Source organism: Megalopta genalis, chromosome 3, assembly GCF_051020955.1.
Source record: "Megalopta genalis isolate 19385.01 chromosome 3, iyMegGena1_principal, whole genome shotgun sequence".
Classification (NCBI taxonomy): Eukaryota; Metazoa; Arthropoda; class Insecta; order Hymenoptera; family Halictidae; genus Megalopta; species Megalopta genalis.
In genome coordinates, this window is record NC_135015.1 from 10,902,887 (window position 1) to 10,920,522 (window position 17,636).

General features: G+C 38.8%; 1 protein-coding gene across 4 annotated transcripts in view; it reads right to left on the bottom strand.

The window, feature by feature from the left end:
- Positions 1–17,636, bottom strand: part of LOC117229670 (uncharacterized) — a 447,677-nt gene that overhangs the window by 121,396 nt on the left and 308,645 nt on the right. For all 4 annotated transcript variants that reach the window (XM_033486300.2, XM_076520036.1, XM_033486299.2 and 1 more), the window contains one exon: positions 11,528–11,693. In XM_033486300.2, the coding sequence (XP_033342191.1) occupies positions 11,528–11,693 (166 nt within the window). The remainder of the gene's footprint in view (positions 1–11,527; positions 11,694–17,636) is intronic.

A 17,636-nucleotide genomic window follows, 5' to 3' on the forward strand; every position in this document is an offset into this window, starting at 1 on the left:
TTCGCGAACTTCCTTCAGTTATTTTTCTATAAATCCACAACATCTGAGTTGCATTACACATAACTGCACAAGTACAATTATGTATCAATTCCTTCGTCTTATCACATAACTTTTATAAAAATAAACCGATTCTTTTCTTTTCTGCCGGGTTATGTATCAGACTCTTTGTACCACTAACTTTGAAAAGTGTGTAAGTCGCTGTAATTAATATTGCATACGTTTGGTTCTCTTCATATTTTGTTTGAATAAAACACTTTTACAAAATATATAATTTGATAAAGAATACGAATTCATATAGCCTTCTTAACCTTATCGAAGTCTAAAAACGAAAGTAATTGAAGGCATACGAGGAAAAAAACTGTCTCGTTCTATTATAAACCATTTAGTTGTTTTTAGATGTTTTTGATGTATATGCTCGTCATAAAAATATTGTCATATCATGTTAAAATGTCACATCGTCAGAACGCGACAGTCTTCGTTCCTCGTGCGTCTTCACCGATTTTCATTCCTGGACTTCGATAATCCAACAATCAAATTTTGTTTTCATTTGAACGAGAAGAATAAAACCCGCATTTAGCAGACCGTCTTTAACCCTTTCGCTACTACGGACCACTATAGTGGCTTTCCATATGGTGCCACTGAGGTACTACGGACCACTATAGTGGCTTTCCATAAGATGCATTATATTGCATAATGTTTTATTTCCTCTCATACTGTAAATTAAAGAGCGCATGCTAAGACGTTATAAAATACCCTGGAATACCCTTTATTTATAAATACCCTTTGGAGAAAAATTTTTTCGTTCGAAAAATTCATTCAATTCAAACTTCCGACTTCCGCTGACGATCGCCGTCGCGTAGCGTGCAGTGATGTCGCAGCGCTCTGTTCAGCAGAAGTACCGCGACGGAGAATCCGCCCGTAGCGAAAGGGTTAAAATCTTCAGCACGAGTCTGATACGTTGCTATAGTCCGAAGTATATCTATTACCATGAATCGTACAGTGAAAAAGTATGAAAAATTCGTTACGCCAATTTGACACGCGTGCGTTTCGTTAAGGGTTCGGGATGAAAAAAAAATCGCCCGGTTAACGGATTAAAGAGTTCGAAAAGTCAAGCATGCGAACGGGAAAACCAAGAAAGAGCGGGCGGAGTGCTGGCGGAAAAAATCGAGGAGGAAGAGGAAAAGGGAAAAATCGCTGCTTCAGGAGTTCTCGCGATGTAGTTGGAATAATTTCGACGTTTGCATGGATGAGGGTGGTGGTTCCCTTTACCCCCTGGCAACCCGTTCGTTTCGAGAGCGTGAATTCAGGGCGGCACACTGTGCCGACGATCGCCGTCTTTCAAACGGCAGCAGGGTGAAAGTAAGGTCTGAATAATGAATCGGAACGGGGAACAGGGCTCGGATGCCTCGTACGTTTGCCCACCTTGAATCCTTTAAGGCTGATCCTTACGAGATGTTCGAGCAAGTTACTCGGTCGTTACCTGGATGCCGGTTTACATTCCACTGGGCGGAGTAGGGGTGAAGGGAATTCGGATGGCTACAACACGTGGAACGTATTGTCCTTCGCTTGCTTGAGGTGCGCCCTGTTCTCCATCCAAAAGACCTTCTCCTCCCATACTGGTCTCCCTTGATCTAAGCTCGCTCGTAATAAAGGAAATTTAGAGAATCGTTTCGACGCGGTAGCCGTAGATTTTGGTAAGTCGGCTCGCCTTTCTTATGGTTTCTCGATAGTGCGAGGTACGGGGATTCATATCTCGATCGGGTTTGTTTGAAAGAACTATCCAATGTGATTGATAAAAGTCTTAATGCGGCAATATTTATTGATAACAGAGCTGAGAAAAAATAGATTTTTGAAGTAGTAAATAGACTGTAAGTATTTTCATCTTCTCATGTAACAATTGTATTTTTTTAATTAGTAGTTACGTACGGATATTACGTAGTTGAATATATTTGAAATGCTACTTCCATATGTAACTACTAATTAAGACAAATTCATATGTCAAATTCTGTATTACACGAGAAGATAATAATATTTATAGTCTATTTATTATTTCAAAAATCTATTTTTCCTCAGCCCTGATCGATAATGACTACACTGTGAATTTATATGCAAAATTAAAATTCCCTATGTCGATTGCAACAAGCAGGGATTGAATATAAATTTATTTTCATTTCTAACATTTTCAATCAGTTGAAAATAAACTAACAGCGTTGTTAAATTTATCCTCTGCATTTATTGTATTGTATTCTACCTAGCCAGCTTGATCATGAATGCATAAATATATTAGCAGACTATTATATATATTACTATTATATTACTATATTACTATTATTATATTACTTAAAAATACAAATCTTCAAATACTGCGTGATAGAAGAAAAAATACCAATATTTTATTTGCAAGTAATGTAATCAGAGGTCATATTTGATCTCCAGTAATTATTCAATTGTTCTTGCATGTTCCATCAAAATATCTAAGGAATCACACTCAACAGCTTGCCTGCGCGGGCAGCGATTTTCAGACTAGGACAGATACCGTAGGCAACGATATCCCTTGTTTAGCTCTTCGTGGAATTCCCCACCAGTAACCACACGTTATTTGGCTGAAGACGGTGACAGAGATTGACTGTAGTTTACGACGAGATTTAGTGTAATGGAATGAGCATCGGACGATCGGCATGTAGCGGCAACGCGTGCGAGTGAGAGAAGAAGGATGGCATGAAGACATAAACATTTCGCTCTTTTTTTCTCACGTCCCCACTCTGCTAAGACGCTTGTCTGTAGCTTTACCCTTAGCTAGTAACCTTGCTCTTGTCCGCCGCGAGGCGTGTTGAAACTGGCTGCTGTAAACTATCGCACACAACATATAGATTTCAAAATTCTATTAATCCTTTGCACTCGAGTGGTGACTCCGAGGCACCACTAATATTTGTTATATCACCTTTTAAGATAATTTTGATATTAACAAAGTTTACATTTGAAAAGTTGTACATTTTCTCATATAAAATGGAAATGCTGTAAGTTAGAAAAATGATTTTATATTTTCAGTTGAAATAGCTTCGAGTGCAAAGGGTTAATAGAATCATGCCAACACCGTTGGCATTTTCTTTCACATAAATTTTATATCATTTCCCTCTATGTATTACTTTTTCTTGCACTAAAGGGATTTCTCCCACGAATAAATTACTGGAATAAAATAATTGTTTGCAAATGGCTTAACATTGTCGTCGAAGACAAAAGTACGTATTTCTTTGATATTGACGGATTAAATACGCAGCCATGAATTATTCTTTTGAAACTGATTGTAGACTGCTGATTGTATAACGAAAATGGCAATTTAAGGATTTAACAACATTATTGTCAATTTATTAACACGATTAAGAATCGCAATCAATTTTTATTTAATTCTCGTAGTCGAAACGAGACTTCGACTGGTAAATATTGAACTAATTTTGCTCGAAGTACATGGATCGAAATTCCATGGAAAGTACAGTTCTGAATATGTAACGTCCTGTAACGCAACACGTGTGCATCGTAACTGTAAATTCTGGCTTCGTGAAAATAAGATGGAGCGGCAGGCCACCGACTATGTTCCCAGCCCGTCACATCGAGCCGATAATTGCAAAATTGCTGAGATTCCGATAAACGCGTTGAAATAGCAGTTTCTGCTAATTACGAAACTTCTGACAGTTCTCCGGGTTGTCTGTTAACTTCAGATTGCTTGAAAACGGTTCGCAACCAGCAATGTTAATTATCCGGCGACACGTACCGCGTCAAGCATCCTGCGACACCGAGGAACGACGCTAAGGGACACACGTATCCGAAGATAAAACTGGGTTAACGATTGTCGCCGATCGATTTTCTTTTATAAAACATGCTTCACTATTCGCCACTGCCGGCAACGATGCTACACAAGACGAGTCCTAATTACTTTCTTCGGGAGACAAAGCAAATTTAATATACGAACCCTTTACGTTAATTACCACGCTCGGAAGTTATTATACTCCGTTCGAAAGACCCCCATTACGGCTGGAACTACATTAATTGGCATAATTGAAACGCATACTTTGCCGGAAGAAATAAAACGTGCGTTTAAAGTATTGCGTAAGAGAACATCCGTAATGAAAAGTAATCCTGCTCATTTGAATTGTTTGAATGCGCCGTGCCGCGTTTGTGCTCTTTCTATTTGATTAAAATTTCATTTAACGCCACTGAGGATATGAATGCACAAATTACACGAGATAAAAATTTTATGAAAGAAATACTACATTCCGGCGGCACAATTATGAATTTTAATGGACTTTGTTTAAAAGACGTACTGTTAGCGAGATGGCTGATATATTTCTGGAACAATGTATGTACTCTCTTTACGAATCTAAATAAGATTACAGTTGCATCAAAATGTAAAGCTTACGAATATATTCTTTTAAATCGAAATGATTAGAATAACAAGGAAATTCCAGAAAAATAGGTCAGAAACTTCCTGCAGAGACGTAGTATCTGAAATGATTTAAATAATATAATTTTGCCGCAAAGAGGATCTTTGAGATCATAAGAATCAATGAATGTACATATTTTCTTCGTAATTAATTAATTAATTTCTAATTGCATTTATGATAACTTTTTAAATACACATATAAAAATATATTTATTTCGCGCAAAATTTCCAAATTTTTGTAAAATTGGTATAATATCAATTACTAATGATAGAAATAAAAGGATCTATTATTATTTCGGCAACTGTACTCATAAAAATTATTCATGCGCAATTTAGTCAGGTTCAGAGATTCCATCTGTCAGAAATTCCCACGAAAGCAACGCAATAAGATCCGCCGTTCGCAATCCAGTTGTCAGCAGTATCCATATATTTCGTAAAAAACGCAAAGTTACTTCGCCAGACAGCGCGTTGTTGCCGGATATAATTAATTCGCGTTTGAAACTGCTGTCGTTACGTCCAGCCTTTTTGCTCTCTCGTGACTCGCACTCGTTTTATGCGCTCCAAACAACATCGGCCAGGAAGTCCATGGCGCGGCATCCAACTTATTACAAAAAAGTTTAAGACAACCGTTTCCGGGGGCAGATTGAAACTTCCGTTCAGCGGTTTCGCGGAATTTTTGCTGGCCCCGCGAACGACGAAACAATTGAAATCGTTACCGCTGTTATTATTATTTCTCCGTCGCGACGGTTTTGTTCGCGAGGCAGAGATGTGCGCGCGAGGGTCAGAATTTCGGCGAAAAATAAGGGCCGTCCCTAGAGAGCTTCTCGACTCCTCACACATCGTTATTCGCCGCCCTCGAAAGTCAAACGGGCTTGAATATTTTACGAGAAATGTCTTCGCACGCTGCACGGATCTCTGGTCGACGATTGTTTCGCGAACATCCATAGATTTTCTTTCCTTTGGTAAATTTATTTATTTTAATGTGGGCCCAATAATTGCGGGGTCATTAGCGACCACATGGCACTACAATTAACTATACCGTAATTACTATGTGACTTGTATTGCAGTATATAATTAACATTAATATTAGCAGGAGTAACTGTAACGGAAAACTATAACGAGTCATATAGATTCATAGATTTTTAGAAAATGTGTTACAATTTTAACTAATTATATTGACAAAATTTGATGCTTTTTACGTGAAATACAAAATCGTGGTCGACACACATGTGTTAATAGAGAATCCGGTTCGGTTGCGATTAATTTCTTTCCATTGCAGTCCAAAGAAAGGTCAACTTCTCAGCTTTCAGAATTTGTTCTGTTTCCTTGATTCTTGTAGAATCTCCCAAGTATAATATAACAGTATACATATATTATTCGTAACATTGCGAACATTTAAACATGTTTGAAAAGTGTTTATTACAACGAGTTAAAACCTGTAGGACAATGTATTTCTTCAAATATTTTGTCGCAATGGATGAAAATATAAATGTAGTTTCTACGTGACAAAAACACTTCAACGTAATAAAGAAAAATAATCATCGACGACTGGATCAACGGGAAACCGAAGATTTGCTCGAAGGTGTCGAAGCAATTGACTTTAATTAAAACGAAGTGATCCCGGTTAACAGGTTAAACCACCGAAACTGCAAGTTCTCGGTAAAAGTGTGTAATTTCTCTCCATCAGAGTGTCATTGCCTCTCCAATTTAGCAAGACTTATAGCGCGATAACGCATTACTATTAATCTTATTATCCTTATTAAACGGGTAACACGATCAGCGAGGCTGGTCGCAGTAAAACGAGTCGGGAAAAAGGAGGAGAAGGGAAGAAATGTCGGGGAAACAACCCAAAGAGGGTTGTGCCAGGCACTTCTTCGTCGGCTCTTTATCCGGCGTCCTCTGTAATTAAGGATGTCACAACGGAGATCGCGGCGCAAACGAGCTTAAGGGATTAATTGGACCGCTGCCGGGTCATTCGTCGTGGGTCCTCTTGGCAACGTTCTATCGGATTCAAAATTTCCGCGAGAAGTCTTCGGCGGATTATGGCAGCCGCGCGTTGCGCCCGTTTTCAATACCTTTGCCCGTCGCTCGGCGAAGAATGGAGCGTCGTCGCGAGCCGACGAAAGCGAAAGGGCGCGTGGAATAGAGGAGAACGAACGCGTGTTCGCGTTTCAAAGGGGTAGGGAAGTGCTCCGGTGTACTTTTGACGTCTGCTTCTCGTATATGGAAGTGCTTTCGAGCAGTCCGTGTCGTAAAAACCTAGTCGTTGCACTGAAGCGGCCGCCGCGCTTGCATCGCCCGCTTGTATCGTGATTATTCCTTCCACTCTACACGTTCTGCTCGCTTTCGGTTCACTGTGCACCCATTAACACATTTTGCGCGGGTCACAGATCGAGCTCTCGCGCCTACCAGGGGAAAATATCAGTGTAATTTAAAAAAAACAGCACTATTTAACACCAAACCTAACAAGCAGCAATGGTAACCGGCGTGCATTTGTTCGTAGAAGTGAGAAGATCGAATTCATTTAGATTTTGTAAAGTTTTTATTATCAAACTTGCTCCAATATCGTAACTTATTCAAGCATTTTCCATGAAAAAGTCTCTAAAGTTCGCAGAATTTGATCGCGTTGGGTTCAGTGTTAAAAAATATTTAATAATGTCAATACTAATAAAAACACGAGTTAATGCAATTAAGGAACTGAGTAAAAATATTTGGCTTGAAAAAGTATTGGAAATATTGAATGAAATACTCCCGTCTATATGAAGTAATATTTCAAGATTTATTTGACATCATAGAGAGAAGTATAATTTTAGTCTTAAAAATAATTATTTATATTGAGGTAAAGAAATTTATTAATTGAAATAGTATTTTCTTAAGACGTACTAGAAACAATTATTTGAAATATATAAATATAATATATATAATATTATATTATATATATATAAAATATAATATAATATAATATATTTATATAATATATAAATATATAAATATTGTTTCATGTGTACATGTACGATTAGTTCTTTCAAATTTATCTGAATTAAAAATGAATCTACTTTATTGCATCTCGCCTGAAAGGTTTGTTAAACTTGGTACAATTCACTTGAAAACTTTGGATCAGCACAGTGTCTAAATTTCAATTGATCGTTTGAAATTCTATTTCTTACGATTAATATCTACGAGAGAAAATAACCCTATATAGAGACAAATAAGCTTTCTCTCATATTTCTCTTAATTAACGTCTTCACGGTATTGTCTCATCATTTTCGCCAAGCGAAACTACCGTTTCGTGGTAGAAATTGAAAATCTCTTGTATCGTTTAATTTATAACGGACAATCTTCAGCTATTACTTGCTTTTCAAGAAGGAGCCAGTGTTTCTATTAAAAGTAAACAACCACCGGGTTATTCAGCGACTCCATCTCTGCTTTCTTCCTCCGCTGTGTGTTCAAACAACTCGGGAATCTTGGGAACAGCAATTCCCAGGAATTAATCGTATATCGAGCGAACTACTGAGACATCGAAGTGTAAAACGATTAATATAACTTTGTACAGGGATTCGAGTCACTTGGAGTACAGCGGTTTATAACTACCGGAGAGCCAGCTGCTTCGATCGGTCCACTAACGCGATAGTTACTTGCATAGCAACGAAGAAATATGCATACGTGTTCTATCCGGCGCGCACTCTGCACCGTGTTCGCTGCATCGGACTTGCTTCTCTATTCTCCCTATATATATATACATCTTTCTCTCTCTCTCTCTCTCTCTCCCATTCTTTCCAAGGGTGCGTGCTCTAATTAGTTTCGTATTTCGTAGCTCGCCGAATTGGTATAAAGCGCCGTCGTTTCTTGGTTCTCGTTACCGCTTGTTTTCGAAGTTCGACAATTTACCGCGCTGGTAACCTTAGCTCCTCTATCCGGGAGCGATGCGAGTACGTACAGGTAATCTCGACAGAGTCGCAGAATCTTCGCGCAGACTGTGAAAAGTCAGCGGCAGTCTATCAAATCACGACCTAGTTGCATCGCGGTGTCGGAGTATCAAGTCTCTGCTCATTAGCGACGTAAGCGCTGCTTCTTAACCCAGATCGACGATACACGGGATCGCGTACAGCCCCAACGTCAGCGGATCCGCCGAAATTAATGGGGATTGGTTCCCGAAACAGTTATCTACCGTAATTGATGGCGGCGCGGCGTCTTCGCGGCGTTGTTGTCGAAGCGCACACTCGGTCGCGAAAGATGTACTCTGGATACGTACCGCGGCTCCCATTAATATTCGAAGCCTCTTCCTAAGAGAATCATATGCCTGAAATTGGATCAAGCGACTCGATTTATTGCTCGGCAAGTCGGACATTTTCTAGATAACGAAGGAAATCAAATTTATCGTTCGGCGTTAACAGATCAGCGCCTGCTCTCGAAAACTGATAGACCGCTTTGTAACCACTGTAACACCGAGCTCACAGTTAAACACCTTCTAATAGGTTGTTCATCGTACAACAATATTTGGGAAGAAAGTAATGAACGCCCGTTGCCATCGAAGAATGTGCTTGGGCAATTACAAACACACAGCGAAAGTTACGTCCTGTTCGGAAGAAGCCAAACTGCTTGGCGAAATTGTATAGTAACTTTAGGAACCTGGATTAAGGCGACAATGTTGAAGCCAGAATGTTCAATGTAGGTAATCTACTTTAGAAACTATTATAACTACAATATTACACATTCGCATGTAACGATCGTAATCCCACACGTGGTCGCTAATTGCTATTAAGCAGATGCGACAATAAATAAATAGGAAAAATTGCATCGTGATTTCTCGTGTCGGTTGCACGCATTTAAAAACTTTCTTTGAAATCGGTTGATTCAGAAAGAATCAACTGCGCTTACCGATGCTGGTCAAAATGTGACCGGTTTCACATTTTTTATTTTAAAGATTTGTTTTTTAAGACATCGTTTCTTTTTTCCGGTTATTAAAAATGGTTTGCTAAGCAACGCGGTTTATTGTATGTAATGAAAAGTGAAGAGAAAGAGAAGATAAAACGGCATGTTCGATTTGGACACGGTTAAATTTTTAATAAATGTTATTGGTTACACGCACCCGTGATTAGTTAGGCTAGTTATTTAAAAAGTTACGGTATAAATAAGAAAAAGTGATCGTAGCGCAACGAGTTACTACGCACGCACGCAAGAGTTAAAGTACTCTCATTTCCGATCACCTATTTCAGACTGAACTCTGTATTCAACGGCACATGTGTTTCATACAACAGTTCCCAGGTTTACAATTCTCGGCAGCGGATTAAACAGTGTTTTCAAGACTAATCTGAAAGACAACAGACTCCGTAGATCTCTAATATTGAGTTTGTTAAGCTCCGAGAGGCACGCGTAACCACAGTATAAGGTTCTCGGTGTCGAATTTTGTCGGATCGGAGTCGGTTTTCGGTGTCGATTGATTTTCAGTTAGCCGGTTTATCCAGTTCCGCGGAACAGATGATGCAAAAGTTCGACCGAAGTTGCGCGACGTGTGCGCCCGTCCGGCGAATACAGCGCGGACATTCGAAGCGGGATCGCATTAACAATACATCTGGACGGTAGCAGTTGCATCTTTCGACTTTCAAATTAGTTCTCGGAACTCGCGCGTAAAATCAGCGCGAGTCGAGCTTCGAAGTTACCTTTAACGACGACCGGGAGGAAGAACTCTACGCGAGGAGCGCGAGTAACTCGCTACTGAAAATAAGCGGAGCGCTCGCGTATTTCTTCTCGACCTGGACGGAAAAGGAGGGACACGATTCGAGAGTATCGAAGATGCGCATTATCGAGCTCCATCGGCGGCACGCATTATCGTCGCCGCTGGTTTTCCAGCGTTGCACAAAGCACTTCCGGGCCCACGATGCGGCGCGGAACGAACGAAAGCGTATTGGCTTGTGACATTTCTGTATACCTGAATCTCACGAAACACTTTCGGTGCCGCGAGACCAACTCTTTCTCTCACTCTCACTCTCTCTCTCTCATTCTCTCCTTCTTCACAGGCTACGATGCATCCGACGAAATTGGTTTTCCCTCTTGGCGTCGTGACATTAAAATGTACAATTTACCCTCGCGGAAGGCGGACTCTTAGCTGCGCGCCCCGGCTCCGAAACGAGCTCAGCGAAGACGCGACGATACTTTCATCCCCCGAGAGACGGAAGCGTTATTTAAATATTTGCGGACGTGTCGGGCGCCAGAAATCTCTGTCGACGACTGGCAACGCTATTTATGGAAATTATCGCGAACGAGACGCGGATCTTCGGCGAGATTCCTAGCGGCGTTTTCGCGCCGTTGTTGCGAGCACCTACGTGCTTCGATCTGGGTACTCTGCGAGCGATACCTTTCGAACAGGTACCAAAATTCCCATTTACACACAATCTTCGAATAATACGGAAATTCTTGTAACAAGACTAGCTCATTACCTCAAAAATTTCATTAAATTGAAGTGTTTTAATTCGTCAATGTAAAACTGGAAAGTATAACATGAATTACTTTTTGGAATAAAAAATTATGTATTCGTATAAATATATATTTTTATGAAATTTCAAAATGACAAAAACGGTCAACAATTAATCGCATTATTATTCGAATAATTTTACAATCTTGATTAGAGTAATTTATTCGAATAATAATAAAATATTGGACTAGAAAGTGTTCATTCGGATAATTATCTTAGATAAATATTTATATATTCGAATAATGTCCATCTCTGTCTTTGAATATTCTTGCGTTTCGCAGATTCCAATGAAATTAGAAAGATATAATTGAAAAGTAATAAGTAAAAAGTAATTGTCAAATATAAACAATTAATTGTGGCAATCACATGTACGAGTGGCGGGGCAGTCAAAGTGATAACACGGTTAATTGCGCCGAATAACACGGCACTTCAATTGCACGATCGCGACGGCAACGTTGCACAGTGAACGCGAATAAATTAGAAGTTATTTTCGGAATCGATTATCCATGGTATTCGAATTTCATTGTGGTTAATTATTCGTAGCAAGAGTAGACCGTTATAAAAATTCAATTAGGAGATTTCAGCTAGAAATTCTATCCGTCGCATGAATTACTTACTTGTCAGGTAGAAGCACGCTGGTGAAGTTAATTGAGATGGACATTTGCGAACTGGAAGTAATTAGGTACAGACATCGATTGTTGGGCGGATATAGACCAGGATGCCCCGGACTGGCTAGCACACATCCGTGGATGCAGTCGGTGTCATCGTACGTCCAGTCGCACTCTGAAAATATAGGAAAGCATATGTATTATCAGCACTAGAGTTTTTACAAAATCTCAGGAAAATCGCCAATACATTTGTAATGCTATTTCCATATGTAACTATTATTTTAAAAAACGTTTATTCGACAAATTTTGTATTACATGGGAGAGAGAGAGAGAGAGAGAGAGAGAGAGAGAGAGAGAGAGAGAGAGAGAGAGAGAAAGAGGAAGAGAGAAAGAGAAGGAGAGAAAGAGAGAGAGAAAGAGAAAGAGAGAAAGAGAAAGAGAAAGAGAGAAAGAGAGAGAGAAAGAGAAAGAGAGAGAGAAAGAGAAAGAGAGAAAGAGAGAGAGAGAGAGAGAGAAAAGACAAAAATATTTACAATCTATTTATTATTTCAAAAATCTATTTCCCCAGTCGTACTCAACACTGCTTCATCCCTTAACATCAAATACCGCAGTCTTAAAAAAACAACATGAAATCAGAACGAAAGAGAAATGTGACGCAGTTATTCCGAGATAAAGACGCGCATACGTGCTGTGCCGCGGCAGAGACATCCAATTAAAATTCGCGGGACACGGGGAGCAACGTCGCGGCGTATTCGCTGTAAATTTCCCGGTGTGCCGATATCAGTGCGCGATTTAATCGCGCGGGTGCCTCGCGCGAGCGTGCAGACATTACAGGAAAGTTATGGAGCGAGAGCCGGGCATAGTTCGACGCCCATCGATAGGCAAAATGCGGCACGATGATTGAGGAAAAATCCGAGAGAGAGAGAAAGAGAGAGAGAGAGAGAGAGAGAGAGAGAGAGAGAGAGAAGAAGGAAAGAGGTAGAAGCAAGAAAAGGGGTGAACGGCGACCAGGCATGGAACGTGAATCACAGCTTTATCGCTGGTACCTGGAACTGTTGCGTTCGCTGGAGAACGATCTGGCATAACCGTGAGCAAATTTAAGAGGAGTCCTCGAGGAAGGTGGAACGACATGCCGTGGTCGAAGGGGAATGTTGCTGGAACGGCAAAACAAATATTTTTCCAGCCGGCAACGCGATATTTACGAATCGGGATCTCTCTGTATTTTTTGCCGAACCCGGAGCCACCAAGGGCATGCAAATGCCAACGACCCGATGTATAAATCAATTTGAAAGAGGGAAGAACCGCGACGCGATACTACATGAAAAAGTAATTTTCTTTTTCTCTTTCGCTTTTCCACCCGCGTCCCAACTCGCCTTCTCTTTTTTCTTCTCTCCTCTGTTTCTTCTTCTTTCTATTTGTTCCCAGCCGTTTTTTGTTTCTCCTGACACTTGGAAATCACAATATTGATACACAACGTCGGCCGCGGTCGTTTCCGAGTCCTCGGACCAATCCGCCTATGACTCGGATGCTCAACGACTCTTAATAGCTATCCTCTTTTGTCGACTTTTGATTTGTTCTGCGTAAGAATCGTCCATGTTGAAACAGTGAAAACATCCCTTACAACTATTTTTTATTCCTTATTTCAACGGGGCGTTGGCAATTCGTCGAAAATCAACTACCAGCAATTTTTCAGGTACAATTTTGAAAATATGCATTTTGATAGAATTTTTTACGCTGATTCGGATTACGTGCAAACTTTTTGGCAACGTAATTTAAAATGTGAAGATCAGCGTAAAAAAATGCTATGAAAATTCATATTTTGAAAATTTTATCTGCAACATTACTGGTAGTTGATTTTCGCCTGAATGCCCTCCATTAAGGGTTGTTTCATCTCTCTAACAGGGCTTGAATTTAGCTGTGATTTAACTGTAAAATTTTATAAACATAGTTTGTTTAGTAAACTCTTCTGAATTATTTCAGTTTCTGTTTTAAGTTAACTTTTACATTGGCGCTTTGATTCTGTTGTAAAAGTTCAATTTTAAATCCGTAGCCTATTCATTGATATATAGGGTGGGCCGTATAATTCGTAATATAATTACATATTCGTAAAATACAACCGAACAGGGTTCTATGTGAAAAAATAAGAAAAAATTTGATTTACAATTGGAAATACAGTTAATACAGTTATGATTGAAAATGATATGAAATCACTGAAATGTTTAAACTGTAATGGACGATGTCATTTTCTGGAAATGTCGATGTCAAAGTTTGGGCATGTCATTTTTTTCGGATCACGTTAGTGCACAATTATGCGACTGCAAGGACATGTCCTCACTTCCGAGATATTGTTGCTTAACACCAGATTTACAAAGCAGCCTGTTTTATATTAGTTTATAAAAGTAACAATAAGACATTTATCTTGATTTTTAACGAGCGTTACTGCAATATTCGCCGCAAGTAGCACATGTATTTAATAAATAGCTCATAAACGTATCTTTACAATCTGAATAATCGTTAATTGAAAAATAAGTAAACCCTCAATTTGACGGGTTCCGCAAACCTAGTATTAAAATTCTTATTATTATTCGCATTAGTAATTTGTTTTCACACACGATGTTTTCCGAGATAAATACGTAAATCCTATATGCTACAGTTCAGTTAAAGCATTAACATAAACATTTCAAAATTGTGACTTGGGACGTTTTTCCTTATAGCTACGGAATTATAGTCAAGGTTCAATTGCAGGTTTTGTTAGGGGACGTTTCAGTTGCCCGGATGCCCGCCGTTATCCCCGCTGTTGTCTTTCTTTCGCGCTCCAAAAAATGAAAGCATATCGTTGCTGCGCTCTGTCTTGTTTCCGGTGTTTTTTGTTTAGTTTTATATATCCGGCAGATGCAATTGTCATAATGGTTGGACCCATTAGGGATGGGACGCGTCTATCCCACGGCGCACGGTCTCCCTGAATTTATATAATGCCTTCTGCGTCCCCGGAAGTCTTTTTTCTCCCCGACTTTTCGCGTGCTTTTTTATGCCCGAGCCCCGTCCTTTCGGCTCCGCGCACCGAATCGTGCTCGTTCTTTTTCCACCTAATTGTTCGTGTCCGAAAGCGCTTAATTACATTGCCTCCCACCCCTCTCTACCTCCCTCGTCACCTCCCACTCCTTAATCTTTCTCCTTCGCTTGTCGGATGCTATCCCAGAGAAATAGATTTTCTGCTCTTACTCGCTCCATTGAATTGTCTCGAATGTTCGTTTTGCATCGATATCGACGGGCAACGCGTGCATAGTAGAATAACGCGGAAGCCTTTTGCTAACATTTTATTGCTTCCTAAACTTCATATTTTTCTGAACAGAGCCGACGGCTCGAATCATTCCCTTAACCAGTTAGCTGTTTTTGACGAGTATACTCGTCATGAAGTAATGGCAATATTTTGTGTTACGACGAGTATACTCGCCATGTTTAAAAATTTGTTGTTTAAATTGCAATTTCAGTGCGAACTAAAATATATTCGTAAATTTTCAGATGTTTCGAATATGTGGAGGCCAAGACGAAACAAAACGAACAAATGAAAAGATATAATGAATTATTATGAAGAAACTATATATAGTGTGAACAAAGTTCACATTTTGCGATACATTTTAGGTACACATTTTTCAAAGAGGTCGCAATAACCAACTGGTTAAATATCATTTAAATTTGCTACCGTTTTGCGAGTATCGATTTGAATCGTTTTAATAGGTTCAAAGCGGTTCGTTCGTTTTTTTTTTTGGACACGCTAACGAAGAAAGCAAAGGTAAAATGAATCGCAGAATGAAACAGAAAAATTACATCGTTGTATAACTTTTTGAGCGGATAGGATCCAAACTGTTTCGGCTTACTAAAATACCTATATTTCGTATTTCGATTAAAACATTCGCATTTATTTAATTCTGAATGCTCGAAAAACGGACAAATTAATTGAGAGAAAATAAAAGCAGGGGCCGTTAGCAGCGCCCAACAAACGGGCGTACGAACAGCCTTTTTTTTCATTTCCACCGCTTCAAAAACGTTATTTAAATGAACACTTTGTTATCATGACGGCTGTTTCAATTTCGGGAACAAAAGTTTTCCAAATTTATTCTGAAAAATGACGTAAAATGTACGGGGGAGCATTTGGCTGATTTTTAAATATGTACATGCATGTACAGATTTTTGTGGAAGCTTCCGTTTGCTTCGTCAAACGGTAATGCGATTTGGTTTAAGTCAAGATTGCTATTAATCATATTTATGGAGAATCAGATATGAAGTTTTGATCCCTCTTTTGTGCGGTGAGTGCAAAAAAAAAATTAAATCGTGTGAATATTGAATTGCGGTAAGCTTTAAAACATGCATCAACGGTGCAGGAAATAATTTAAAACATGAAATTACATTTACTTGAAACATGTTATTTAATAAACCAGTGAAAGTAACATTAATGCGTTCATGAAAATAAAGAGTAACGATACATTCTTTTTTTCTACTGGAAACCTGTTGAAAACACAGTGCAGAAAGAGTCCCAGGTGTAATTTGAACCTTTTTCAGTGTTGTTCCAACATTTATCGAAGAAACGTGTTCCGTGAAGTGGTGGCCGAAACATAAAATAAAAAAACGATCAATTTTAATGCGTATCCATGTTCGTTGTGTGGACAGCAGCAACTTTTACTATCAATCCTATTTTCAGTTTTGAAATTTTTTCGCGTTCGGCACGTTCGGGTACAGTATGACATCATAGTTTGTGCATGAAAATATTTTTAGCCACGGACACGTTGCAAAATGTTGTGTTCCATTCCGAATATACAAATTTTATACTCCCTTCTGCAGCTCTCCATATATTATTGATGGGCAAACATTTCGGGGGAGAGCGAGGCGTGTCCTTGTAAACAAATTTCCCGGTTCGTTTAACGATACAGAAAGTTTGTAAACATCAGTGGCCGAAAGTTTGTTATTGATTCAAGGGAAGAAACCCCCGTTTGGAATTTAAACAAAATTTAAACAAAATTCGTCGAATTCGAAAGGACATCGGCATGGGGAACACTATCTTTATAAATGTTTTCTGTCCAATTATGCATTTAATTAAATATTTGTCGTCGAATCCGCACTGCGGTAAATATTAACCGTTTCGGGTAACAATATTTGAACGAGCTTACGTAATTTTGAAATACAAATACTCGCGATATTTGTACCAGACAGAGTTGATCAAAATGCTATTCGTATAAGAGATAAAGATTAACGAAAGAAATTTTATTCGGCACTATCGAATAAAAATTTTAAGATAAATTTTTTAATTAGATTCTTTATCTTTAAGATTTTACTCGTACAGGAATGCATACAGAAAAATGAAAAAAAATGATAGAATGTAAAGTGTTCTTTTCATAGTTCATCGATTTATTTCTTCCATATTCATTTTTTGGATTGTTGCATCGACGAGTTTGTTATTTTTGATTAGATTAATCATTGATGAATAACTAAATAATTTGTCTACGGCTGCAGAAGAAGGCATCGATGATGTTATGATTCTCTAAGTAGTTGAAATTGTATAATAAGTAGCTAATATAAAAATAAGTAGTTGAATGTATTCGTACAAATATATTCTTATAAACTTAATTTTAAACAAGCAGTCAACAATTATTCGCATTATTATTCGAACAATTTTACAATCTCTATTCGCATTATTACTCAAATAATTTTATAATCTTTATTCGAAGAATGTATTCGAATAAATAGATAGAATAATTTAGGACGAACATAATCGTTATTCGAGTAAAATGTTCGACTAAAAAGAATTCATTCGGATAATTATCTTGGATAAATATTTATTCGAAACAGTTCCGACAATGTCCATCTCTGGAACCAGATCTTTACGAATGGTAGCTGCCTGCATGTGTCGAATGATTTTCTTTTATACTCCCGGTCTTCTTTGTGGAGAGTTTCGCTCTTAAGTTGGCGGGAGGTCTGGAAATGAAACCTGACAGATGTCACAATATGACAGCCTCTTAAAGCGGAGGCATTTATATGGCAGACTGTCGAAGGCTTAACGTGAGAAATATATCTCCCGCTTTCTCGTGAAGAAGCTGCGTGAATTTGATAGCTTCAAAATGGT